Below are 27,297 nucleotides of genomic sequence, written 5' to 3'. Positions count from 1 at the left end.
TGGTGTATATGTGCCACATTTTCTTAATCCAGTCTGTCACTGATGGACATTTGGGTTGATTCCAAGTCTTTGCTATTGTGAATAGTGCCGCAGTAAACATACGTGTGCATGTGTCTTTATAGCAGCATGATTTATAATCCTTTGGGTATATACCCAGTAATAGGATGGCTGCGTCATATGGTACTTCTAGTTCTAGATCCTTGAGGAATCGCCATACTGTTTTCTATAATGGTTGAACTAGTTTACAATCCCACCAACAGTGTAAAAGTGTTCCTATTTCTCCACATCCTCTCCAGCACCTGTTGTTTCCTGACTTTTTAATGATTGCCATTCTAACTGGTGTGAGATGGTATCTCATTGTGGTTTTGATTTGCATTTCTGATGGCCAGTGATGATGAGCATTTTTTCATGTGTCTATTGGCTGTATGCATGTCATGTTCTCACTCATAGGTGGGAACTGAAGAATGAGATCACTTGGACTCGGGAAGGGGAACATCACACACTGGGGCCTATCATGGGGAGGCGGGGGGGAGGGATTGCATTGGGAGTTATGCCTGATGTAAATGACGAGTTGATGGGTGCTGACGAGTTGATGGGTGCAGCACAGCAACATGGCACAAGTATACATATGTAACAAACCTGCATGTTATGCACATGTACCCTAGAACTTAAAGTATAATAATAAAAAAAAACAATTTTTAAAATTTTCTTAAGAATTTTAAACATGTTATAGATATATATAAATACATCAGTGTAGTTGTGAAAAACTAAAAACACTTTATTAAATGGAGTCACTATTAAGCACAGTGAATAGGGACTTAGGGGCTTGCAATTCTACTGTATCAAATTGAACATTATGATAAACATGATAATGTGATTCTAGCTCTATGTTTATATTCGGTATTACAAAAAGGAATATTTTCTAAAATATTAATATATGTCGGCAAATAACCTCAAATACACATATGATATACTTTTTCAGTTTCACCAAGTTATGTAATGATGATTCTTAATCGTTGAAAAATGTGCCCTTCCCTTAATCTTTTCTGCCTTTCTTAATCTAATCAAGTAATATGTATCATGGAATGAACTGATTTCAAAACCTAATCCAAGTTAACTCATAACAAGTGTTTAAAAAGTACACTTATATTCAAATCTAAAAAATAATAGTTTCAATGTGTTAAGTGAATATTACTCTAGGAGATGCATTTACTATATCTTTATATGCTATATCTGTTTTGAGATATATATCTGCAGCAGCTGGTTAAAGCTCTTAAAAATCTCCATTACAACATAGAAATCCAAGTCTATGTTTTTTTAAAAGATACAATTACAGCCTTACAAAATGTAAATTAAAAATATTAACATTGCTATTATACTAATTCCCAGATGCTCACAAGACTTTAAATGTTTATAAAGGTTAATAATCCTTTATAAGGGTTCTATGTCTTCAACAAATCTTCTACTTATGCTTGTATTTGTGAGACAGATACATGATTTCAGATGAGGGAACTGTCAAAAGAGAAACTCCAGTTCACCATGACAACACAGACCTCCTGCCACTTTAGATCTCAAAACGTCAGGACAGTTCGAATGCTGAAATGTAAAATGAGAGTTTTTAATGATTTGTTTTAATATCTTTCAAGAGAGGATAGTTTAAACAATTGTCTTTTCTATCTGTCATAGAAAATTCAAGTAAATTCTGTCATTGGAAATCCTTTGGACTCAAAGTCCTTACCAATTAGTTTTCTTCTTATGCAACTCTGATAAGGGTATCTGAGCTAATTTTGAAAACATCAGTATAATTTCAGTATGCCAACAAGAGGAAAGTGGTTTTCAGGCTGAGGAGAAAGCATGAACAAGCCTAGGAACATATGAACAGGAAAGGTAATCCAGTGTGCTTAGATTTCTGGATGCCCAAGAGATCCTGCAAGTAGATGAGACCTACTTCCCTCACTTTATCCCAAAAGCCTGCTGCAGAGGGTGATAGAATGAATGCCAAATTCTTACCTGTTGAAAAAAAAATAGGTTTTAGTTCAATAACAAAGCTTTCAAAACCATGCTAAGACATTGACATTTTGGGGAATCTTGAGCTTGGCAGCTGAGTGAGAGACTAATTGGAATGTATTTTAATACGGAAGGGGCAAAATATATTATCTCACTACCGTGTCCATGTCAGAAATGATTAGACTGAATTAAAGCAATGAGCATGGGCAATGAAATGAGGGATGCTGAAGGAGAAACCAAGGGTTGCATCATCAAGGCTTAGCATTGGTTTGTATGTGGTAGGCAAGAGTGAAAAAGAAGTCAGACATGATGCTATGGCTTCTCATCTGTAAAAGGGGAATGCATAATACAATGACTGAGATAAAAATTACTGGCGAAAAAAATATTTTGAGTGTAGTTGATGTAAGTGGGACATTCAAATGGAGCTGTGCAGGAAGTAGATGGAAATTGAAGAGTTTAGGTTTACAAATATTAGTTTGGCTGTCCCTGCATTAAGATGATATTTGAAGCAAAATTCCTGAAAGCAGAATTTATGTTTCTCTGGAAAACAAATAGTAATTATTTTCCAAGCAGGCCATACTAAGTTTTTAGTTTTGCTTATCTGGGTAAAGTAGTATTGAGTGGTTCTGACAGTTTTTCTTACAGAATCCCATTGTTTACTTGCTTAAAAAAAAGTATGTTCATAATATGATGATCCTGTAGGCTAGACCAGATGTGGAGACAAAACACAACATTGTAAAGCTCTCAGGTAAAAAAAAAAAAAAAAAAAAAAATTAGTAAAAATTTGGATCTCAATATATAGATCCTTTTGCTAATGAAATCAAGTCCTTGGCACATAGTGAAAGCTTAATAATTATTTATAGACCCAATGAGTGAAAGTCATTTCATCTTGTAGACAGGCTTTTTGATTGCTGTTTGAGACCTCCATGAGGTGGATGTCGTAGATAAAATTTGCATGAATTCATACTTGACCTCAACCCTTGCCACACCCTCAGAAACAGCAAGAGTAAAAATCATCACACCCATGTTTACCCAGAGCTTGCCAAGCTCTGTCAGAGAAGTTTGTTATGTGGTCAAAAGAGCACAAGTTTTGCAATTAGTTTGTATCCTGGCACTACCCCAGGAGGTTTGATGAGTTATTTATTTGCTTTCACAACCTTAGTCTTCATCTAAAAATGGTAAAAATAATACCTGGCCTACAGGGATCTGAAAAATGCACATTTGAGAAAGCACTTTGAAAACTGTAAAATAAGGAAATGTTGTGGCCTACTTGAAATAACTAGCAGCTTTGTGATGAAATAAAAATAGCCACAATGAGATCAACTAGGTAAACAAACAAAATCCAAAAGATTTTAAAAACTTGATTAATATAGTACAATGGCATACTAAGTTGGTGATATGGTTAGACTTTGTGTCCCCACCCAAATCTCATTTTGAATTGTAATCCCTATAATCCCTACATGTCAAGGGAGAGACCAGGTGGAGGTAATTGAATCGGGGGCAGAGGCAGTTTCCCCCATGCTGTTGTCATGATAGTGAGTTCTCACAAGATCTGATGGTTTTGTAAGGGGCTCTTCCCCCTTTGCTTCCCCTCTTCTCCTTCCTGCAGCCTGTGAAGAAGGTGCCTTGCTTCCTCTTTGCCTTCCACCATGACTGTGGGTTTCATGAAGCCTCCCAGCCATGCTGAACTGTGAGTCAATTGAATCTCTTTCCTTTATAAATGACCCAGTCTTGGGCAGTTTTTTTTTAATAGCAGTATGAAAACAGACTAATACAGTGGGTAAAGAGAAGTAATTAACTGTATCAATCTGGCTAGATTAAATAATTAGAAATAAAATATGAAGAAAACAGGCACATTTATAAGTACTAAATTTTAAAAGTAGCCTGTGGAGAAGAGACAAGATCATCATAAGAAACAGTTACCTTTGTCCTGAGTTGAGTAGCTCAAATCCTTCATTGATTTTTTTAAATGGTAAAACATGAGTTATCAACTGGTCCAGGTCAAATTTCCTTGCCAGGAACTCAGTCACTAGTTTTGGGACATCATCTCTGCTTTTCAAACCTGTAAATAAGGACACATTTTCTCTTCAGACATTACTAAGTAATCTTTACCTTTTATTATCTTATGTTTATTCCTTCTCTTTCCTGTACTATCACCTTCCCTGTGTTAGATAATTCCCAGCAGTGTACAAATAAGCTGTATTTGCCCCAGCATAAGAAACAAAGGTTATGCAGCCATGAAAAAGAATGAGTTCATGTCCTTTGCAGGGACATGAATGAAACTGGAAACCATCATTCTCAGCAAACTAACACAGGAACACAAAACCAAATACTCTATGTTCTCACTCATAAGTGGGAGTTGAACAATGAGAACACATGGACACAGGGAAGGGAACAACACATACCAGGGTGTGTTGGTGGATGGGGGGCAAGGGGAGGGAGAGCATTAAGACAAATACCTAATGCATGCGGGGCTTAAAACCTAGATGATGGGTTGATGGGTGCAGCAAACCACCATGGCACTTGTATACCAATGTAACGAACCTGCACGTTCTGCACATGTATCCCAGAACTTAAAGTAAAATAAAAATAAAACCAAATTAAAAAGAAACAAAGGTTTAAAACAACTCTTTTGATACCCACATCTTTTTCCATTCACCCCATATCTTTGCTCTGTAAAGAGAAATTTCTTTACTTTACAGAAAGAATTGTCTCCAGTTCATTCTTTCTGGATCCTGTTCCTTTCCTCTCATCCTCTCTGAGCCCACTCTGATTATGCTCTTGCCCCCAGCACTGTCCTGTAACAGCTATCATCAAGGTAATCTTTGAGCTCCATTTTGACCCAGACAAGGGTCATTTCTCAGTCCTGCTCTTATATGAACTGTTAGGTAGAATTGATACTGTTGGTGGCTCCCCTTTTCTCAAACACTGTATTCCCTTAGCTTCTAGATACTACATCATCACCATCATCATTGTCATTTTCCTTGCTCACTAGTTACTTCTTCCACAGATCTTTGCTGTATCCTCTACATCTCTCAGACCTCTAACTCTAAAGATTCCTAGGGCTTGGTCCTTGGTCCATTTCTCCTCTTTATCTACATTTACTTCTAGGGTGGCTGCTTCTGGTCTTGTGGCTTTCGATATACTCCACTTAAAACACTTAGGTTTGTATACCCATCCTAAACCTCTACCTGTGCTACAGACTCATACCCAATTGCCTACATTTTATAGACATCTTTATTCAGATATCTCTGTGAGTGTAACCTGCCCCAAACCACTCCTGGTATCTACCACTTCCATCATAGCCCCCAGTCTATTCCTTCCATAGTCTTCCTTCTCAATAAATGATGATAGTGACATGATTCCTGTCGCTTAGGCCCCAAAATCTTGGATTCTACTCTTTTTGCCATGCAATAACTATTTCAGCAAATCTTGTTGGCTGTGTCTTCAAAATGTATCCAAGATCTGATTACTTCTTACCAGCCCCATCACTCCAAGCCAGCATCCTTTCCTTCCAGCATTATAATAACTTCTTCCATGATCTCCCTGCTTGTGCTCTTTGCCCCATATAGAGTATTCCTCATATTGCAGCCAGAGGGAGAGTGTTAAAATGGAAGTCAGATCAGGTGACACTTCTCTCAGAAGCCTCTATGGTTTTATTTCTCTCTCAGAATAAACTCCTAAAACCTTGCAATGGCCCAAAGGCCCCATATAATATAAGGTCCTCTGATCCCAGCTGTGACTGTTCTTCTGTCTTCACTCCATTGTAGCCATACTGACCGTTTCCCCATTCTTATGGTTCTTGCCAACACCCTTTTGTATTTACTATGTTCCCTTCCTGGAATATTCTTTCCCAAGATTTTTGAATATCTTATTTGTGTTTTTGCCTCAATGTTACCTTATCAAGGAGACCTTCCCCGAGCTTTATAAAATAGCATTCACCTCCACCTCCACCCTGGTCCTCTGGCACTGCCTATTACCCATCCTCTATTTTTACCTTTGCACTTGTAACCATATGGTGTACTCTGCATTCATTTATTTATTGTCAGTCTCTCTATACCAAAATGAGAGGATTCTCACACTTCCTGAGATCAGGGACTTGGTATGTTTTGTCTCTTCTCCCTTCCTAGCTCCTGGAATGGTACACTGTATACACAGCGGTGCCTGTACTCAGTATACACTCAACAAATATTTGCTGAATAATTGAATTGTATCTCTAATATTCCTGAATAATCTATAATCTTCCCACTTCCCACAAATAGTCAAAGCAAGGAGGTTTAACTTATATCTCTTATTGTTTTGTTCTTCAATTCAAGTTTTATTTTCCCTCAGAAGCCTTCTCTATAAAATCTCATCCATACCTACTGGCCTCTTGCTTTTGTTATGCCCCAAGTAATGTTGCAGAAAGAGGAAAAATTTTGTTCTCCCATGGACCAGTTTTAAATTTCAGTTCTCAACTTGAGAGCTATAGGGGCAAAAAACTTAGTAGTTCCAAGTCTCAGTTTTATTATTCATTAAGTAGCTTCCTCGGAGAGTTACTGAGAAATAAAATAAACTAACATATTAATGTAAAACTTTTAACGTAGAATAAATGCGAAAAAGCTCCTCTTATAATTTGTTTTATAATATCTATAGCTACACTTATTTTCATATCTTTCTTTTATATTTGTTTTTGTGTCCTTCACTATATTATGTACTTCTCTAAGTGAAGAACAATCATTTTCTCCTTTTTATACTCTTAACAAGTACTTGAACAGTGACTATTCTCTTATATTGTTTAAGGCAGACTCCAATATTAGAAGTACTCTAAAGCACCCAGTACAGCTCTGTATGAAGGCACTAGAAAACGAGACTTTGTGGAGGAGGGAAATAAAAGGATTCACTGTGTCACCTGCCTTGAGCAGAGTGACCCTGGCTCCATCTTTCCTAAAACAATATTAATTGTTGAGTGATAATCTAAGTCCTTCCAGTGTGAATCTGAACTGTTCCCATAAAATGTGACAATTCTTTTTTAGGTTGTTGTTCGTTTTGGCTTTGGGTCCGGGATTTTTGTTGGTGCTATTATGAATCGAATAAATTCATTTTAATACACATTCTTGCATATATTAATAAAAATGGATTAAATCAGAACTTCCTGTCACATAATTCATCCCTATAGAAACACTACTGGTGTCTCTCATTCAGGCCTTTGGGGAACTTCAGTTGCAGATGCTAATATCAAAAATGTGTCCACCAATAGTAGTCCTACATCAAGGTGAGCAGTGGAGAATTATCTTTTGTGTTTTTATTGTCACAGTTCCATTTTAGATCCCTTCATACTCATTCTTGGAAGAAAGGCCTGAGGAAACAGGCTTCTCCCACTTGCCAAGCAACAGAGTGAAAGCCATCACTCCCCATCCAGAGGCTTTGCTTTCCTCACCTCCAAAGACACATCCCTTCCACGTGCGTCCAGTGAAGAGCAACATCGGGTCGTAGGTGAGCATCTTGGCTGATGGAGGAGCTCCTACTACCACGCTGGTCCCATAGTTCATATGGCAGGATGCCAGAGCATCAATCTGAGTTTAAAATAGAGGAGATCGTTTGCTTCCTATGTCTCTTATAGTGTAACATAAGCTCTGAAATGACCTATGTACTATGGCAAAGTCATGGAATTAAATTAAGCCATCTTCTGTTTTTTACTTGCTTTAATAATGTTTCAGTGCAACTTTAGTCCTTAATTAAATTTCTATACACATTTGCCCTTTAAGGCAGAAAACGGCAATCAATGTGGTCAGTGTTCGTGGCATTTTCAGTGTACCATGGACTAAAACACAGGGAAAATTCTTGTGATATTTTCATACCAATATCACCACTTCAGATAAGCCTTAGAAAGCCATTTGAACTAAACTAAATTGATATACCAAATCATTTAGCATAGTTTTCTTTTTTAGTCTCAAAATTAAATAAAATACTAAAATGTGGGACAAAAGAGTCCGTTTTCTTGGGAGCATTTCTGAGACTAATCTCTCATTTTCTGGTCATTAGCTCATCCAGTTATTAATAATTTAATACTTGCTAGATTGGAGCGACAGATGGCATTGTTTTTAGAGACCAGCCTTCATCAAGTAGCGACTGGAAATCAATAGGCTCTAATAATATATCCAGTATCATGTATGGCTTCATAAACTTACGACCTAAAATGCTATTTGTTGATATGAAATAAATCTAAGTGATTCACTAGGAAAAGAATATGACACAATGATAAATTAAGGACTATTTATTCCTAAATTACCAAAAGCATTAGGTGATTTAATCTGCTACTCAATCTTGAGCAAAAGTGGCTTTATTCCATTTTTCCAAGTCTCCTTATGCTACGCCAGGCTGGAGCTTTCTAGTCCCAGGAACCCTGGATCTGTTTTACAGGTCTAACTGAAGGTCTGGTGCTGCAGGTTGCTATACAGGAGGCATGGTTAGAAAACTGAAGGTTCATATTCTAGGGAAATTCAGATGAGGGCAAACAAAGCTCAGGTGTAAAGAGTGAGAAGGTCGATGGATCACAGATTTGGGGGAAGAGACCACAACATTTGGAATAATCCCTTTTCACCTCTCCTCAGTCACCTTCTGATGCTTACTTTGCTGACATTCAAGAGACAGAATCGCTTTTGCCAAGAAATCTACATACACAAGGAAGGTCATACTTAAAACAATTATCTAGAAGGGTTAACTACCTTGCCCTCTGGTCAGCTGAGAGTTGTATGATATGGTATTTAACTTTGATCCAGCGAACCTGCTCTTAAGTATTTGACTTTTTAGGCAAAATCGCTATGTGATTATCAGTTTTTGCCTGAGTAAAACTGACAATCACAGAGATATTTCCATTATTAACTATTAATAAAGTTATAGAGAATTAAATTTACCTTGTGCATATCTAATAACTTGGGTATTTTGTGGCTTCTCAAATTTTGGGTCTTACCATGGTTTCAAGACGCCCAATAACTTCAAAGGTGTACCCCACATTGTTGCCTGTCATTTCTGACAGCACCTCACTGATGGGTTTGGTAGAGTCCTTGGGGCTGATACACTCAGTGGCACCTACAGCCATGGCCTTCTCAAATTTGTCTTTGTTGAGGTCAATCCCAATGATCCTAGATGCACCAGCTGACTTACAGCCCATGATGACTGACAGGCCAACTCCTCCCAGGCCAAAGACGACGCAAGTGGAACCAGGTTTGACCTGTGGAGAGGAATGTTCTTGAACATGTTAGGTGTTAGGGTCAAAAAGTGAAACCTGAAAAGGGCCTCCAGTTAAAACCACAAATCATGAGTGAACTCCCATTCACAATTGCTACAAAGAGAATAAAATATCTAGGAATACAACTTACAAGGGATATGAAGGACCTCTTCAAGGAGAACTACAAACCACTGCTCAAGGAAATAAGAGAGGACAGAAACAAATGGAAAAACATTCCATGCTCATGGATAGGAAGAATCAATATCAAGAAAATGGCCATACGGCCCAAAGTAATTTATAGATTCAATGTTATCCCCATCAAGCTACTTTCTTCACAGAATTAGAAAAAACTACTTTAAATTTCATATGGAACCAAAAAAGAGCCCATATAGCCAAGACAATCCTAAGCAAAAAGAATAAAGCTAGAGGCATCACACTACTTGACTTCAAACTATACTACAAGGCTACAGTAACAAAAACAGCATGCTACTGGTACCAAAACAGATACATAGACCAATGGAACAGAACAGAGGCCTCAGAAATAACACCACACATCTACAATCATTTGCTCTTCAACAAATCTGACAAAAACAAGCAATGGGGAAAGGATTCCCTATTTAATAAATGATGCTAGGAAAACTGACTAGCCATATACAAAAAAACTCAAACTGGATCCTTTCCTTACATCTTATACAAAAATTAACTCAAGATGGATTATACACTTAAATGTAAAACCCAAAACCATAAAAACCCTAGAAGAAAACCTAGGCAATAGCATTCAGAACATAGGCATGGGCAAAGACTTCATGACAAAAACACCAAAAGCAATTGCAACAAAAGCCAAAATTGACAAATGGGATCTAATTAAACTAAAGAACTTCTGCAAAGCAAAAGAAACTATCATCAGAGTGAACAGGCAACCTACAGAATGGGAGGAAATTTTTGTGATCTATCCATCTGACAAAGGTCTAATATCCAGAATTTACAAGGAACGTAAACAAATATACAAGAAAAAGGGGGGCGGAGCAAGATGGCCGAATAGGAGCAGCTCCAGTCTCCAACTCCCAGCGCGAGCTACACAGAAGACCGGTGATTTCTGCATTTTCAACTGAGGTACTGGGTTCATCTCCCTGGGGAGTGCCGGACAGTCGGTGCTGGTCAGCTGCTGCAGCCCGACCAGCAAGAGCTGAAGCAGGGCGAGGCATTGCCTCACCTGGGAAGTGCAAGGGGGAAGGGAGTCCCTTTTCCTAGCCAGGGAAACTGAGACACACAACACCTGGAAAATCGGGTAACTCCCACCCCAATACTGCGCTTTAAGCAAACAGGCACACCAGGAGATCATATCCCACACCTGGCCGGGAGGGTCCCACACCCACGGAGCCTCCCTTATTGCTAGCGCAGCAGTCTGTGATCTACCGGCAAGGCAAGGCAGCAGCGAGGCTGGGGGAGGGGCGCCCGCCATTGCTGAGGCTTAAGTAGGTAAACAAAGCTGCTGGGAAGCTCGAACTGGGTGGAACTCACAGCAGCTCAAGGAAACCTGCCTGTCTCTGTAGACTCCACCTCTGGGGACAGGGCACAGTAAACTAAACAAACGCAGCAGACACCTCTGCAGACGCAAATGACTCTGTCTGACAGCTTTGAAGAGAGCAGTGGATCTCCCAACACGGAGGTTGAGATCTGAGAAGGGACAGACTCCCTGCTCAAGTGGGTCCCTGACCCCTGAGTAGCCTAACTGGGAGACATCCCCCACTAGGGGCAGTCTGACACCCCACACCTCACAGGGTGGAGTACACCCCTGAGAGGAAGCTTCCAAAGCAAGAATCAGACAGGTACACTCGCTGTTCAGAAATATTCTATCTTCTGCAGCCTCTGCTGCTGATACCCAGGCAAACAGGGTCTGGAGTGGACCTCAAGCAATCTCCAACAGACCTACAGCTGAGGGTCCTGACTGTTAGAAGGAAAACTATCAAACAGGAAGGACACCTACACCAAAACCCCATCAGTACATCACCATCATCAAAGACCAGAGGCAGATAAAACAACAAAGATGCTGAAAAAGCAGGGCAGAAAATCTGGAAATTCAAAAAATAAGAGCGCATCTCCCCCGGCAAAGGAGCGCAGCTCATCGCCAGCAACGGATCAAAGCTGGACGGAGAATGACTTTGACGAGATGAGAGAAGAAGGCTTCAGTCCATCAAATTTCTCAGAGCTAAAGGAGGAATTACGTACCCAGCACAAAGAAACTAAAAATCTTGAAAAAAAAGTGGAAGAATTGATGGCTAGAGTAATTAATGCAGAGAAGGTCCTAAACGAAATGAAAGAGATGAAAACCATGACACGAGAAATACGTGACAAATGCACAAGCTTCAGTAACCGACTTGATCAACTGGAAGAAAGAGTATCAGCAATTGAGGATCAAATGAATGAAATGAAGCGAGAAGAGAAACCAAAAGAAAAAAGAAGAAAAAGAAATGAACAAAGCCTGCAAGAAGTATGGGATTATGTAAAAAGACCAAATCTACGTCTGATTGGGGTGCCTGAAAGTGAGGGGGAAAATGGAACCAAGTTGGAAAACACTCTTCAGGATATCATCCAGGAGAACTTCCCCAACCTAGTAGGGCAGGCCAACATTCAAATCCAGGAAATACAGAGAACGCCACAAAGATACTCCTCGAGAAGAGCAACTCCAAGACACATAATTGCCAGATTCACCAAAGTTGAAATGAAGGAAAAAATCTTAAGGGCAGCCAGAGAGAAAGGTCGGGTTACCCACAAAGGGAAGCCCATCAGACTAACAGCAGATCTCTCAGCAGAAACTCTCCAAGCCAGAAGAGAGTGGGGGCCAATTCAACATTCTTAAAGAAAAGAATTTTCAACCCAGAATTTCATATCCAGCCAAACTAAGTTTCATCAGTGAAGGAGAAATAAAATCCTTTACAGATAAGCAAATGCTTAGAGATTTTGTCACCACTAGGCCTGCCTTACAAGAGACCCTGAAGGAAGCACTAAACATGGAAAGGAACAACCGGTACCAGCCATTGCAAAAACATGCCAAAATGTAAAGACCATCGAGGCTAGGAAGAAACTGCATCAACTAACGAGCAAAATAACGAGTTAATATCATCATGGCAGGATCAAGTTCACACATAACAATCTTAACCTTAAATGTAAATGGACTAAATGCTCCAATTAAAAGACACAGACTGGCAAACTGGATAAAGAGTCAAGACCCATCAGTCTGCTGTATTCAGGAGACCCATCTCACACGCAGAGACATACATAGGCTCAAAATAAAGGGATGGAGGAAGATTTACCAAGCAAATGGAGAACAAAAAAAAGCAGGGGGTTGCAATACTAGTCTCTGATAAAACAGACTTTAAACCATCAAAGATCAAAAGAGACAAAGAAGGCCATTACATAATGGTAAAGGGATCAATTCAACAGGAAGAGCTAACTATCCTAAATATATATGCACCCAATACAGGAGCACCCAGATTCATAAAGCAAGTCCTTAGAGACTTACAAAGAGACTTAGACTCCCATACAATAATAATGGGAGACTTCAACACTCCACTGTCAACATTAGACAGATCAACGAGACAGAAAGTTAACAAGGATATCCAGGAATTGAACTCATCTCTGCAGCAAGCAGACCTAATAGACATCTATAGAACTCTCCACCCCAAATCAACAGAATATACATTCTTCTCAGCACCACATCATACTTACTCCAAAATTGACCACGTAATTGGAAGTAAAGCACTCCTCAGCAAATGTACAAGAACAGAAATTATAACAAACTGTCTCTCAGACCACAGTGCAATCAAACTAGAACTCAGGACTAAGAAGAAACTCAATCAAAACCGCTCAACTACATGGAAACTGAACAACCTGCTCCTGAATGACTACTGGGTACATAACGAAATGAAGGCAGAAATAAAGATGTTCTTTGAAACCAATGAGAACAAAGATACAACATACCAGAATCTCTGGGACACATTTAAAGCAGTGTGTAGAGGGAAATTTATAGCACTAAATGCCCACAAGAGAAAGCAGGAAAGATCTAAAATTGACACTCTAACATCGCAATTAAAAGAACTAGAGAAGCAAGAGCAAACACATTCGACAGCCAGCAGAAGGCAAGAAATAACTAAGATCAGAGCAGAACTGAAGGAGATAGAGACACAAAAAACCCTCCAAAAAATCAATGAATCCAGGAGTTGGTTTTTTGAAAAGATCAACAAAATTGACAGACCACTAGCCAGACTAATAAAGAAGAAAAGAGAGAAGAATCACATCGATGCAATAAAAAATGATAAAGGGGATATCACCACCGACCCCACAGAAATACAAACTACCATCAGAGAATACTAAAAACACCTCTATGCAAATAAACTGGAAAATCTAGAAGAAATGGATAATTTCCTGGACACTTACACTCTTCCAAGACTAAACCAGGAAGAAGTTGAATCCCTGAATAGACCAATAGCAGGCTCTGAAATTGAGGCAACAATTAATAGCCTACCAACCAAAAAAAGTCCAGGACCAGATGGATTCACAGCTGAATTCTACCAGAGGTACAAGGAGGAGTTGGTACCATTCCTTCTGAAACTATTCCAATCAATAGAAAAAGAGGGAATCCTCCCTAACTCATTTTATGAGGCCAACATCATCCTGATACCAAAGCCTGGCAGAGACACAACAAAAAAGGAGAATTTTAGACCAATATCCCTGATGAACATCGATGCAAAAATCCTCAATAAAATACTGGCAAACCGGATTCAGCAACACATCAAAAAGCTTATCCACCATGATCAAGTGGGCTTCATCCCTGGGATGCGAGGCTGGTTCAACATTCGCAAATCAATAAACATAATCCAGCATATAAACAGAACCAAAGACAAGAACCACATGATTATCTCAATTGATGCAGAAAAAGGCTTTTGACAAAATTCAACAGCCCTTCATTGCTAAAAACGCTCAATAAATTCGGTATTGATGGAACGTACCTCATAATAATAAGAGCTATTTATGACAAACCCACAGCCAATATCATACTGAATGGGCAAAAACTGGAAAAATTCCCTTTGAAAACTGGCACAAGACAGGGATGCCCTCTCTCACCACTCCTATTCAACATAGTGTTGGAAGTTCTGGCTAGGGCAATCAGGCAAGAGAAAGAAATCAAGGGTATTCAGTTAGGAAAAGAAGAAGTCAAATTGTCCCTGTTTACAGATGACATGATTGTATATTTAGAAAACCCCATTGTCTCAGCCCAAAATCTCCTTAAGCTGATAGGCAACTTCAGCAAAGTCTCAGGATACAAAATTAATGTGCAAAAATCACAAGCATTCTTATACACCAGTAACAGACAAACAGAGAGCCAAATCAGGAATGAACTTCCATTCACAATTGCTTCAAAGAGAATAAAATACCTAGGAATCCAACTGACAAGGGATGTAAAGGACCTCTTCAAGGAGAACTACAAACCACTGCTCAGTGAAATCAAAGAGGACACAAACAAATGGAAGAACATACCATGCTCATGGATAGGAAGAATCAATATCGTGAAAATGGCCATACTGCCCAAGGTAATTTATAGATTCAATGCCATCCCCATCAAGCTACCAATGAGTTTCTTCACAGAATTGGAAAAAAACTGCTTTAAAGTTCATATGGAACCAAAAAAGAGCCCGCATCTCCAAGACAATCCTAAGTCAAAAGAACAAAGCTGGAGGCATCACGCTACCTGACTTCAAACTATACTACAAGGCTACAGTAACCAAAACAGCATGGTACTGGTACCAAAACAGAGATATAGACCAATGGAACAGAACAGAGTCCTCAGAAAAATAATACCACACATCTACAGCCATCTGATCTTTGACAAACCTGAGAGAAACAAGAAATGGGGAAAGGATTCCCTATTTAATAAATGGTGCTGGGAAAATTGGCTAGCCATAAGTAGAAAGCTGAAACTGGATCCTTTCCTTACTCCTTATATGAAAATTAATTCAAGATGGATTAGAGACTTAAATGTTAGACCTAATACCATAAAAATCCTAGAGGAAAACCTAGGTAGTACCATTCAGGACATAGGCATGGGCAAAGACTTCATGTCTAAAACACCAAAAGCAACGGCAGCAAAAGCCAAAATTGACAAATGGGATCTCATTAAACTAAAGAGCTTCTGCACAGCAAAAGACACTACCATCAGAGTGAACAGGCAACCTACAGAATGGGAGAAAATTTTTGCAATCTACTCATCTGACAAAGGGCTAATATCCAGAACCTACAAAGAACTCAAACAAATTTATAAGAAAAAAACAAACAACCCCATCAAAAAGTGGGCAAAGGATATGAACAGACATTTCTCAGAAGAAGACATTCATACAGCCAACAGACACATGAAAAAATGCTCATCATCACTGGCCATCAGAGAAATGCAAATCAAAACCACAATGAGATACCATCTCACACCAGTTAGAATGGCAATCATTAAAAAGTCAGGAAACAACAGGTGCTGGAGAGGATGTGGAGAAATAGGAACACTTTTACACTGTTGGTAGGATTGTAAACTAGTTCAACCATTATGGAAAACAGTATGGCGATTCCTCAAGGATCTAGAACTAGATGTTCCATATGACCCAGCCATCCCATTACTGGGTATATACCCAAAGGATTATAAAGTATGCTGCTATAAAGACACATGCACACGTATGTTTATTGCGGCACTATTCACAATAGCAAAGACTTGGAATCAACCCAAATGTCCATCAGCGACAGATTGGATTAAGAAAATGTGGCACATATACACCATGGAATACTATGCAGCCATAAAAAAGGATGAGTTTGAGTCCTTTGTAGGGACTTGGATGCAGCTGGAATCCATCATTCTTAGCAAACTATCACAAGAACAGAAAACCAAACACCGCATGTTCTCACTCATAGGTGGGAACTGAACAATGAGATCACTCGGACTCAGGAAGGGGAACATCACACACCGGGGCCTATCATGGGGAGGGGGGTGGGGGGAGGGATTGCATTGGGAGTTATACCTGATGTAAATGACGAGTTGATGGGTGCAGCACAGCAACATGGCACAAGTATACATATGTAACAAACCTGCACGTTATGCACATGTACCCTACAACTTAAAGTATAATAATAATAAATAAATTAAAAAAAAAAAAAAAAAATATACAAGAAAAAAATGAAGAACCCCATTCAAAAGTGGGCAAAGGATATGAGCAGACAGTTCTCAAAAGAAGACATTTATGTGGCCAATAAGCATAGGAAAAAAGCTCAACATCACTGATCATTAGAGAAATGCAAATCAAACCCACCGTGGGATACCATCTCATGCCAGTCAGAATGGTGATTACTAAAAAGTCAGGAAACAATAGATGCTGGCAAAGCTATGGAGAAATAAGAAAGCTTTTATACTGCTGGTGAGAATATAAATTAGTTCAACCATTGTGGAAGACAGTATGGTAAATCCTTAAGGATCTAGAACCAGAAATATCATTTGTCCCAGCCATCCCATTACTGGGTATACACCCAAAGGAATATAAATCATTCTACTGTAAAGACACATGCACACATATGTTTACTGCAGCACTATTTACAATAGCAAAGACTTGGAACCAACCCAAATGCCCATCAATGACATACTGGATAAAGAAAACGTAGTACATATACACCATGGAATATTATGCAGCCCTAAAAAGAAATGAGATCATGTCCTTTGTTGGGACATGGATGAAACTGGAAGCCATAATCCTCAGCAAACTAACACAGGAACAGAAAACCAAACACCGCATGTTCTCACTCATAAGTGGGAGTTGAACAATGAGAACACATGGTCAAAGAGAGAGGAACAATACACACCAGGGCCTGTTGGGGGATAGGGGATGAGGGGAGGGAACTTAGAGGATGAGGAGCAGCAAACCACCATGGCACACGTATACCTGTGTAACAAACCTGCACGTTCTGCACATATATCCCATTTTTTAATAGAAGAAATTAAAAAATCATAACTCTGAGTCATTTGTAAATAAATTTAGATACACATATAAATTTTAGAAATTTGAATCTGAAGGAGATGTGGAAGAAACAAAAATTAAATCTAGAAATTTAATTTTCAATTATGTTTCTTGATAAAGGTTTTTTCTTTTATACTGTATTAGGTCAAAGATTCTTAATTCCTTGAACTCCAATTTCCTTGTGAAATTCATGTGATTAATTTAAAATTCCAAGGATCCTATCTAACATCACAGTTGATGTAAAAATGTATATTGAGAAATCAGTTTTGGTGAACTGTAACAGCATTACTGATTATAGGCAACAAACACTACTGTATTTTATTTCTGATATGCATCATAGGTGGTAATCCAAATGATTAATGATTTTATTGATCTTTATATTATCTATAACAGGTGATTTGACATAATTATACTTTTTTTCTGAGGAGTTGGTAATGTACTTATGACTCTATTTTGTAGTTATACAATAATTCTTACTTAGCTGACAAGAAACTAGGAGTAAAAGTTCTGACAAAAAGCCTGAAATACTGAGATCATTCTACCTTAACAAACTTAATAGACGGGGAAGGGACATATTTTAAAGATGGAGAAATGGTGCAGTTTGCAAATATAATCAATAAATATTCTCAAGCGTAAAAAAAAACAAAAATTCTAATCTGAATTTCGTATTTTTCTTTCAGTTGATTTGGCAGCCTGATATGCAATATATTTTTTAAATCTTTTTTTTTTTTTTCCCAAAACTCTTCAAGATTCCAAGGACATCATTTAAGAAAAGGAAATAAGAAACAAAGAAACTAGCCTACCCTGTTTCTTACCTTGCCAGTTTTAACAGCAGCCCCATATCCAGTGGAAAACCCACAGCCAATTAAACAGACTTTCTCAGGGGGAGCTGCGTCATCAATCTTAGCAACCGAAGATTCATCCACCACTGTGTACTCAGTAAATGTACTAGTGTTCATGAAGTGATAGACTGGTTTGCCCTTGCATGTAAATCTGGTGGTGCCATCAGCCAGTACTCCACGACCAGTAATACTATTTGATACATCAAATACATGTATTAATTAACTCAATTCAAAAATTAGCACAGGAACAATTTGAATAACATTAAAGTAAAAATGACTGAAACCTACTCGCTCCTAATGCAAAGGTTGCCATCTGGGTTGCGGCAAGCATTGCATTCTCTACATTGTGGCAGAAAGAGAGGGATGACTTTGTCACCTATAGGAAAAAAAATCATGATATAAGATGCTGTTCATTAATGTTAAAATATGAAATTAACAAATGTGAATTGAGCCCATACTGTAGGTAAAACTTTTAAAAAGATAGTCTAAGGTTTATAAAAACCATAAGGTTTGCCTTCTAAAAGTTGAGGTTTTGCCAAATTAAACATTACTCAGTAAAATCCATTCTTGTATCCTTTTATTTCCCTGAATAGTGTTAAGGATCCCTCTAATAATTCCTAGTGTGTGCTATTTCCTTTGATAGGCTAATCAAAGCCTAATTATTTCAAACTTGTGGCTTGACACCTGCATATACCTGGTTGTACTGTAGTCACTCCTTCTCCAATGCTTTCTACAATCCCAGTTGCTTCATGTCCCACAATCACTGGAAACTTAGACACCATTGTTCCTTTTATCACATGGTCATCTGTGCGACAGATTCCTGTGGCCAAAATCTGTGTTCAAAGACAAAAACATTGCACCAATCAACAATCTGATCATTTCATTGTTGGGAGAATATTTAACTTCTTGAGGAAATTATAATTGTTTAGTCAATATCATTGCCTAATGTAACAACATTTACTCTTAGATGATTCTGAGCCAAAAATCAACCATCAGACAAGATCCCTCTCTGATGGAACTTATAATATTGCTCCCTCAAACCCTAGGTTGACTCTTGGTGCCTTTCTATAATAAATTGGTGCTCTTGCGAGGGAACCAGAATGCAGATATTACCATGTGATGGCCCGAAAGTAGATTTTTATAGCTAGGTCCTTCTTGGGCTCTCTTAACAAAGAACAGAGGAAATGGCATACAAGAGCAAAATCTTACTGCTACTCTAGTGCTCAGGTAACAGTAAGAGGGTCAAAGAAAGATTGGTAGCAATTCCTACTCAACAACTGATATGCAAAGCCAAGGTTAAGCTCTGTCCAAAGAAAGGGAGGAAAATGTTCCATGAAGTTGTCATTTCTCCAGGCACAAGTGAGTTCTTCATTCTTTGTGAAAAGTAATCTCAAAACAATCTGCTTCCCAGAAGATTTTTTAAAAAGTCTTTAGCTATGATTATTAACCATTTTTTAATTAGATGCTATATGAATAAAAATTCAACAAATCAAAGGTATAATAAAGCACATTGTTTTTTAAAGGGATAATGAACTCATTAATTTCACATCGACTACAACCAGATCCTTAACAATATACAAGAGCAAGTAAAGGAATTAATACTCCAAACATGGGAAGCATCTCCTTATTTAAGAATCCAGTCTCACAATAGTGCTATATTCAATATAAGTTTGATAACGCTTTTGGCTTAAGTTCTCCAGGGCTCACGCTTACCTTAATGCGAACTTCTTTGGTCTTTGGTGGGGCAACTTCTATTTCCTCAATGGAGAAGGGTTGCTTCTGCTCCCAAAGCACAGCTGCTTTGCATTTAATAACCTAAGAAATAGGCAAGTGTTATAATGGGTCCAAATTATGCCTTTAAACACAGACTCCTTGAATAGTATATATATGAACAGAAGAGCATATATAATATTCTAAGTTTTCCAGAATGATTTTCATCAAACACTAGAATTATAAGCCTTGTGTATGCCTTTGTTTAAGGTATGAGAAATGCAGCCCAGAGTGACTAAATGTTGAAGCCATGGTCACCTAGCACATGAGATGCAGAGATGGACTAGACCTGAGGTACTTTTCCCAACCTATTGACTTTTGTTTGCTGTTCACATAATATCCCTCCCCCAAAAAATAGGTTATTTTGTTACAATTTCAAATCTAATAGATTAACAAAATTGTCCTCTGTATATCACTTATTCACAAGAGACAAATTTATAAAACAGAAAATGCTGCTGGCTTGTCTGTATTTAAACCAGTATTTAATAACTGTATATAATCATAGCAATGGTGAAGAAATGAGACTATTAGCATGGTAAGGTTGAAGGGAACCATGAACATCATGAAGCATATAGATTATGACTGTGAGTTCCCAGGTGACTGAATTTGTGTCTGCATCTCTGTATCTCTTTTGCACCTAGCCCAGTTCTTTTTTTGTTTTTTGAGACAGAGTCTTGCTCTGCCGCCCAGGCTGGAGTGCAGTGGCGTGATCTTGGCTCACTGCAAGCTCCGCCTCCCGGGTTCACGCCATTCTCCTGCCTCAGCCTCCCAAGTAGCTGGGACTACAGGCGCCCGCCACCTCGCCCGGCTAGTTTTTTTGTATTTTTTAGTAGAGACGGGGTTTCACCGTGTCAGCCAGGATGGCTAGCCCAGTTCTTGCACCTGGTAGGGCTTGATAGGCAGGTTAAAGCTTGTCATCTTATAGTAGTGGAAACTAGGTGTGGAGATACCAGTGACTGGCGTCCAGTTATTCAACTGGTTATGCTGTAGTTATTCAATTAAATGATTTTGTGAAGATTATTGAATTCTGACAGAGAGAGAGAGACACAGAGACAGAGACACACAGAGAAACTGTTTCCACCTTCCTCCCTCCAAATCTGTCTAGGACTCCTATAAAATATTTTAATTAATTTATTCAGATGCAAAATAAGTTACCTTCCTCTTGTCAACAAACACAACGGTCCTAGAGAGCTCCTATGGATTCTTAAGTGGCTCTTTTGTAAAAGATTAAATGTGAAAAATGATACACTGGTAACAGATGGGTGGCTGAAAGCCATCAGTAGTTCACTTTAATATTTACCCTCTGCCGTACTAATGAAAATGTTATGGGTTACAGTGTAATATGACCCAATGTTGAAGTTAGAAATCTCCCACCACATTCCCAAACAAATTCAAGGTGGATTGATTGTTAAGATTTTTATTTTTTTGTTATTTTTTTTTTTAGATGGAATCTTGTTCTGTCGCTAGGCTGGAGTGCAGTGGCGCGATCTGGGCTCACTGCAACCTCTGCCTCCCAGGTTCAGCAATTCCCGTGGCTCAGCCTCCCTAGTAGCTGAGACTACAGGTGTGCACCACCATACCCAGCTAATATGTTTTTGTATTTTAGTAGAGACAGGGTTTCACCATGTTCGCCAGGATGGTCTCGATCTCCTGACCTTGTGATCTGCCCGCCTCGGCCTCCCAAAGAGCTGGGATTACAGCTGTGAGCCACCGTGCTTGGCCTGAGATTTATTTTTAAAGTCAAACTATTTTATCAATCAATGAAGATGTAAATATCAATCATATTGAGCATGGAATAACTTTTATGCTTAAGAGTGATAGAAAAAATAACAAAGGACAAGCAATGGGGAAAGAATGCTCTACTCAATAAATGGTGCTGGGATAACTGGCTAGCCATATGCAGAAGACTGAAGCCAGACCCCTTCCTTATATCATATATAAAATTAACTTAAGATGTGACTTAAATCTAAAACCCAAAACTATAAAACCCCTGGAAGATAACCTAGGGAATACCATTCTGAACATAGGACCTGGTAAAGACTTAATGAAAAAGATGCCAAAAGCAATTGCAACAAAAACAAAAATTGGCAAATGGGACCTAATTTCACTAAAGAACTTCTGCGCAGCAAGAGAAACCAACAGAGTACACAGACAACATACAGAATTGGAGAAAATATTTGCAAACTATGCATCCAACGAAGGTCTAATATCCGGCATCTATAAGGAACTTAAACAAAATAGTAAGCAAAAAACAAACAACGCCATTAAAAAAGTGGGCAAAGGATATGAACAGATGTTTTTCAAAACAAAACATATATATGGCCAACAAGCATATGAAAAAATACTCGACATCACTGATCATTAGAGAAATACAAATCAAAACCACAATGAGGTAATATCTCATACCAGTCAGAATGATTATTGTTAAAAAGTCAAAAAAATAAACTGGTGAGTTTGGGGCGAAAAGGGAACACTTATGCTCTACTGGTGGGAAGGTTAATTAGTTCAGTGATTGTGGAAAGCAGTCTGGCCATTTCTCAAAGAACTTAAAACAGGATTAACATTTGACCCAGCAATCCCATTATTGGGTACATACCCAAAGGAATATAAATCGTCCTATCATAAAGACACATGTATGCATATGTTCACTAAAGCACTATTCACAATAGCAAAGACATGGAATCCATCTTAGTGTCCATCAATGCTAGACTGGATAAAGAAAATGTGGTACATATATACCACGGAATACTGTGCAGCCATATAAAAAATAAGATCACGTCCTTTGCAGGAACATGGATGGAGCTGGAGGCCATTATCCTAAGCGAATGAACGCAGAAATGTTGGGGTCTGCGTGTTTCCTAAACAAAGGAATGAACACACAAGACAACACAGGACAATACAAACATGGGGGCCGCGCCGAACGACACACTCTGCTTTGTTTTATACAGTCGCTTGTAGAATGTTGCCAAGTCACAAAGACACATTGTTGTTTTTCTGACCGTTCCCTGACTTTCTGGATTTTCAAGATGTTTACACATAAATCAGCCCCCAGGGTCTGCTGTTTGCAGCTGGCTCCTTTGTCCTCCCTGTTTGCAGGGAAGGAACGCCCTGCTTTGTTTGCAAGAGCAGGACTTATCGGGAACGTCTCGTTTGGGAGCATGTGGTCCTCTACACAGAAACAGAAAACTAAATAACTACATGTTCTCATTTATGTACCTTGAGTACATAGGTACTCAAGCTAAATATTGAGTACCTATGGACACAAAGAAAGGAACAATGGATACCAGGGCCCATTTGAGGGTGGAAGGTGGAGGGAGGGTAGGGATCGAAAAACCACCAATTAGGTACCATGCTTATTATCTGGGTGACAAAATAATTTGTACACCAAACCTCACAATACACAATTTGCCTATGTAGCAAACCTGCACATGTACCCCTGAACCTAAAATAAAAGTTAAAAAAAGTCATAAAGGAAACAGCTTCTAAGAATTAAAATTTTGTATGTTGAGAAATAGTAAATTTTCCACATTGACAACAAGTAGTACTGAGGGAAAATATTAAAGCGAAATAGATAAAAGTTACCACATTTGATAAATACAATGCTTACTCAAATTTACAGAGGAAGCGTTAACAACTTCACTCCTAACACTCCTTCCCACTTCCACATACCACACTTACACCCTGGGAGATAACATGGCAGGCAAAGGACCTATGGAAAAAACTGCAACAGATTAATGAATAGATTGTGACATATTTGTTCTCACTCATAAAAATGCCTTTTTTAAAAAATAAAAATTAGATACAATTCTCTGCCTTTCAAGTCTATAATGAAGTTTTAATTTTTTTTTAATACAATATCACACTCTGTTGCCTAGATTGTACTCTAGCTCCTGGGCTCAAGTTATCTTCCCATCTCAGCCTCCCCAGTAGCTGGGACTACAGGCACAAGCCACCGTGCTCTGATAATGACTTTTTACCTAATGAGAACTTAATGAGAATACACAGTATTGTCAGAGAAATAGTAAAATGGGCCATCTTACCTATGTCAACCCTTTAGAAAGTAATTTGCATGGTACATCAAGATACTTAAGGATGTTGTGACATGTTTACCCTGTAATTCCATTTTTAAAGCCTACCTCGAGAAAATACTATCTTTAGAAAAATCTCTCTATATGGTAGATGTAATCACAGCACTATTTATAAAGGAAAATATGTGAACAATAATAGAGGAATGATGAAATAAATTGTGTAAGTGCAGAAAATTAGACATTTAAAAATGTTTATAAATTGTAATAAATTGAAAAAATGTTTAAGTTGGAAAAATAGGATCAAAATATTTGTATATTGTATGAGTACGGCTACATAAACTATGGATGGAAAAATAGAAGGAAACACACACACAAAAATGATAGTCTGGGAATGTGATATTATGATTGATTTTTTTCCCTCTTATTTTCTGACCTTCCAAATTTTCTAGAATATTCACTGGTATGGGATGAATTGTGTCTCCCTCCGAATTCATATGTTGAAGTCCTAACCCCCAGTACCTCAGAAGGTGACTGTATTTGGAGATGGGGTCTTTCAAGAAGTAATTAATTTAAAATGTGGTGATCAGGGTGGAACCTAATCCAATATGGCTGGTGTCTTTATTAGAAGGGGAGATTAGGATACAAACAAAAAGGGAAGATCGTGTGAAGACAGGGAGAAGAGGGTCATCCACAAGCCAAGGACACAGGCCTCAAAAGAAACCAACCCTGATGACACCTTAATCTCAGAATACTTGCCTTCAGATGTACAAGAAAACAAATTTCTGCTGTTTAAGCCATTCAGTCTGTGATACTTTGTTATGGAAGCCCTAGGAAACTAATACAGTTATCTTTTACTTTTTTAATGAAAAAGAACACATTTATTATAAAGAGAAAAAAATCAATCCCAATGTAAAGGGAAACTCCTTTCATGAACTACACTGGGGCACTACAGCACCTTGGGAAATATATAATCCTTATGCAAACTACACTATTGCATGACAATATATCAAAATTATATAGCTTTTATAGTCTTTATATATTATACATTGTATTATTAATTACAATTGGAAAGCGCTGCCTTGAGGCTACTTTCTACATCATTAGAAATGTTCTTACAAAGGATGAATATCCACTTTCTAGAAATAGTGTAACCAGACCTGAAGCATCTGTTGGGTGGTTAAAGTTGCAAATTTTTAAGATTCCTTTCAGTTCTAAGATTCATTAATTTCCATGGATAGAGTTGCTAGCTTCTGTAGTGCAAAATTAAATTCCTAAGTAATCTAGTTTTGCTGGATTTCTGACCCAAATTAGGATGGTTTTATTCCAGTTCTACTCAATTCTAGTAAAAATTATTTCAAATTCTAACATCATAGAGTTTCCTGACTTGTCACATTACCCAGACTTCACATGTCATCTTTATTTTTCCAAAACCTTAAGCAGGCTAAATGCAAAATTGTTCAAGTTAAAACAAAACAAACAAAAGCACTTAGTCCTTTAAGCAATTACGTACCCATTTAAAGCAAGGAATTATACTGACCTACTTTCAAATAAAAAAAAGAAAGTAAAGCTATTTCTAAAGTTAATACCAACTCTGCTGACTCTGTTGTTTTTAAAACAATAAACATAATTTACCAATAACATAGTTTGATTTTAAAGAATTTTAAAATATATATTTTGATAAAAACTACATTTGTAAGAAACCTAAAAATCATGACACTTTCCTGTCCATTTTGCATCCCAGAATTAGCATTTTCCATTCTTAATGGCAGGAATGTTTCTTCCAACATCTGGGCATGAGACCCTGGTCTCCCATTGAACTACTGCAGTGAGGGCAGCGCGTGCTACTGAGACGATTGAAGTGTCCTTGTGGAAACATTTTGCTTCCTGGAGCAATTGCCCAGCTATCCTGAAATCAAATTATGAATAATGACAACATAAATCACATTTCTCTATTTTCCTCCAATGTCTTGCTAACATTGGATACGCTATTTCCAACTTACCCCTGCTTCCACTGACATTCTCTGAAACACTGTACCCAGTGTTTCCCTCACTGTATGCCTGCTCATGAGGCATTTCATTCCTCAAGGAATATCTCCAAGTGTTTAATTACTTTAATGGATTCAAAGTTCTAAGTATCAGTCTCACACCATTAGGTCATGATGAGGAGGAGATAGAAATGTTCCACTTACTTTTCCAGCAGTACCCATCCTGTCTTTGTCTTGGATCTGTATTTCTGCAAACAAAGACTTTTACTGACTGAATCTCAGTTCACTCTGTTGTAAATAACAGCATCTTGTTCCTTCACATAAATAGTCTGGCTCCAAAGTTCTGCCTTCAACAATATGACTCACAGCTGTTACAACTTCCCAATGGTCTGCAAGCCCCACCCTTTGCAAACCAACTTATAAAAAGAAATACAGTAACTACTATGATCAAACCAAGAGGAGGGATCTAACAAAAACAGGATAATCAAAGCTACTGACAAGGGCTGAAAGCATTCATGCCCACCTTATTTTGAAGGATATAAAAACAGGTTAGGTTACATCAGTTCAACACAATCATGAAAAAATGTATTGTGTGTTTAAGTGCAGGGTGCTTTGCCTAGAGATTTTAGAGATGCATGTGTACATTTCTACTTCTTTATACTCTACTTCATTCTGCAAAGACTTGATGTGGTTTCTGGAGTTAAACATAAATGAAAATAGAGCCAAGGAAATGTAAAATAATTGCAACAGTGGGTCAAGTTTCGGCAGGAGAAGTTGAGATGATATAAAATATCAATATGGATGACTATGGTTTCTAAGTATTTTAGGTATAGAAAATTAAGTAAAACTTTCTGTGTCTGCACATAGAGAAATTATCATTTGACCCCGAATCACATTAACCACAGGGTTGTCTCATATCGTTGTACAGTTTGTTTATGCCACCAATGTAACACAGTGCAGGGGCTCAAGAGAAATTGAAATCCAGCCTGCATACTGGCTCTCAAATGCCAGAGGGTTTTCATTTACTTGGGAAAGTACCTAGGTCTTCTTCAGTAGCTGTTTAACCATTACAGACCACTATTTCTTAATATAAGTTGCAATGGCACCAGAAGCTTCTGGATCTACTATTTGATAGGAGAATGTCCAGTATAGATGTTATTTTTGACAGTAGGTGGTCAGCATACTGGTACACCATCACCTCCAAGAAAACTTTACACAAAGGAGATTTTACTCTTGTTAAGTGATCCGGTGAAGCAGGCTTTCTAAGTCTTCAGGCAAAGCTGTTCAAGCTATGAAATCCAGAACCTGGGCTCTTAACAACCCGGAGATGAAATTTGTTAAGAGTTCATTTTTTAGATACAAACAAAAGTTTCTTTTTGAAAATGAGTATACATTTTTTCCACAAATCTC

At 38.2% G+C, this 27,297-nt stretch overlaps 1 protein-coding gene across 3 annotated transcripts; it reads right to left on the bottom strand.

Moving 5' to 3' along the window:
- Positions 1-27,297, bottom strand: ADH7 (alcohol dehydrogenase 7 (class IV), mu or sigma polypeptide). Of its 3 annotated transcripts, XM_050790660.1 has the most exons (10): positions 26,092-27,297; positions 23,482-23,595; positions 19,818-19,919; positions 18,799-18,937; positions 18,393-18,480; positions 18,078-18,294; positions 8,960-9,220; positions 7,427-7,562; positions 3,931-4,069; positions 1-1,596 (listed from the first exon to the last, which is right to left on the bottom strand). In XM_050790660.1, the coding sequence occupies exons 4-10, from the start codon at positions 18,884-18,886 to the stop codon at positions 1,572-1,574; spliced, it is 954 nt and encodes a 317-aa protein (XP_050646617.1). In that variant the 5' UTR covers positions 18,887-18,937; positions 19,818-19,919; positions 23,482-23,595; positions 26,092-27,297; the 3' UTR covers positions 1-1,571. The 3 variants fall into 3 exon arrangements, with proteins under 3 accessions (XP_050646617.1, XP_050646616.1, XP_050646618.1); XM_050790659.1 differs by lacking the exon at positions 23,482-23,595 and having other exon boundaries at positions 26,092-27,296; XM_050790661.1 differs by lacking the exons at positions 23,482-23,595; positions 26,092-27,297 and adding an exon at positions 25,903-26,060.

The sequence above is a fragment of the Macaca thibetana genome, chromosome 5, assembly GCF_024542745.1.
Source record: "Macaca thibetana thibetana isolate TM-01 chromosome 5, ASM2454274v1, whole genome shotgun sequence".
NCBI lineage: Eukaryota > Metazoa > Chordata > Mammalia > Primates > Cercopithecidae > Macaca > Macaca thibetana.
Note: the sequence above shows the minus strand (reverse complement) of the source record. Positions and strands in the feature narration are given on the sequence as shown.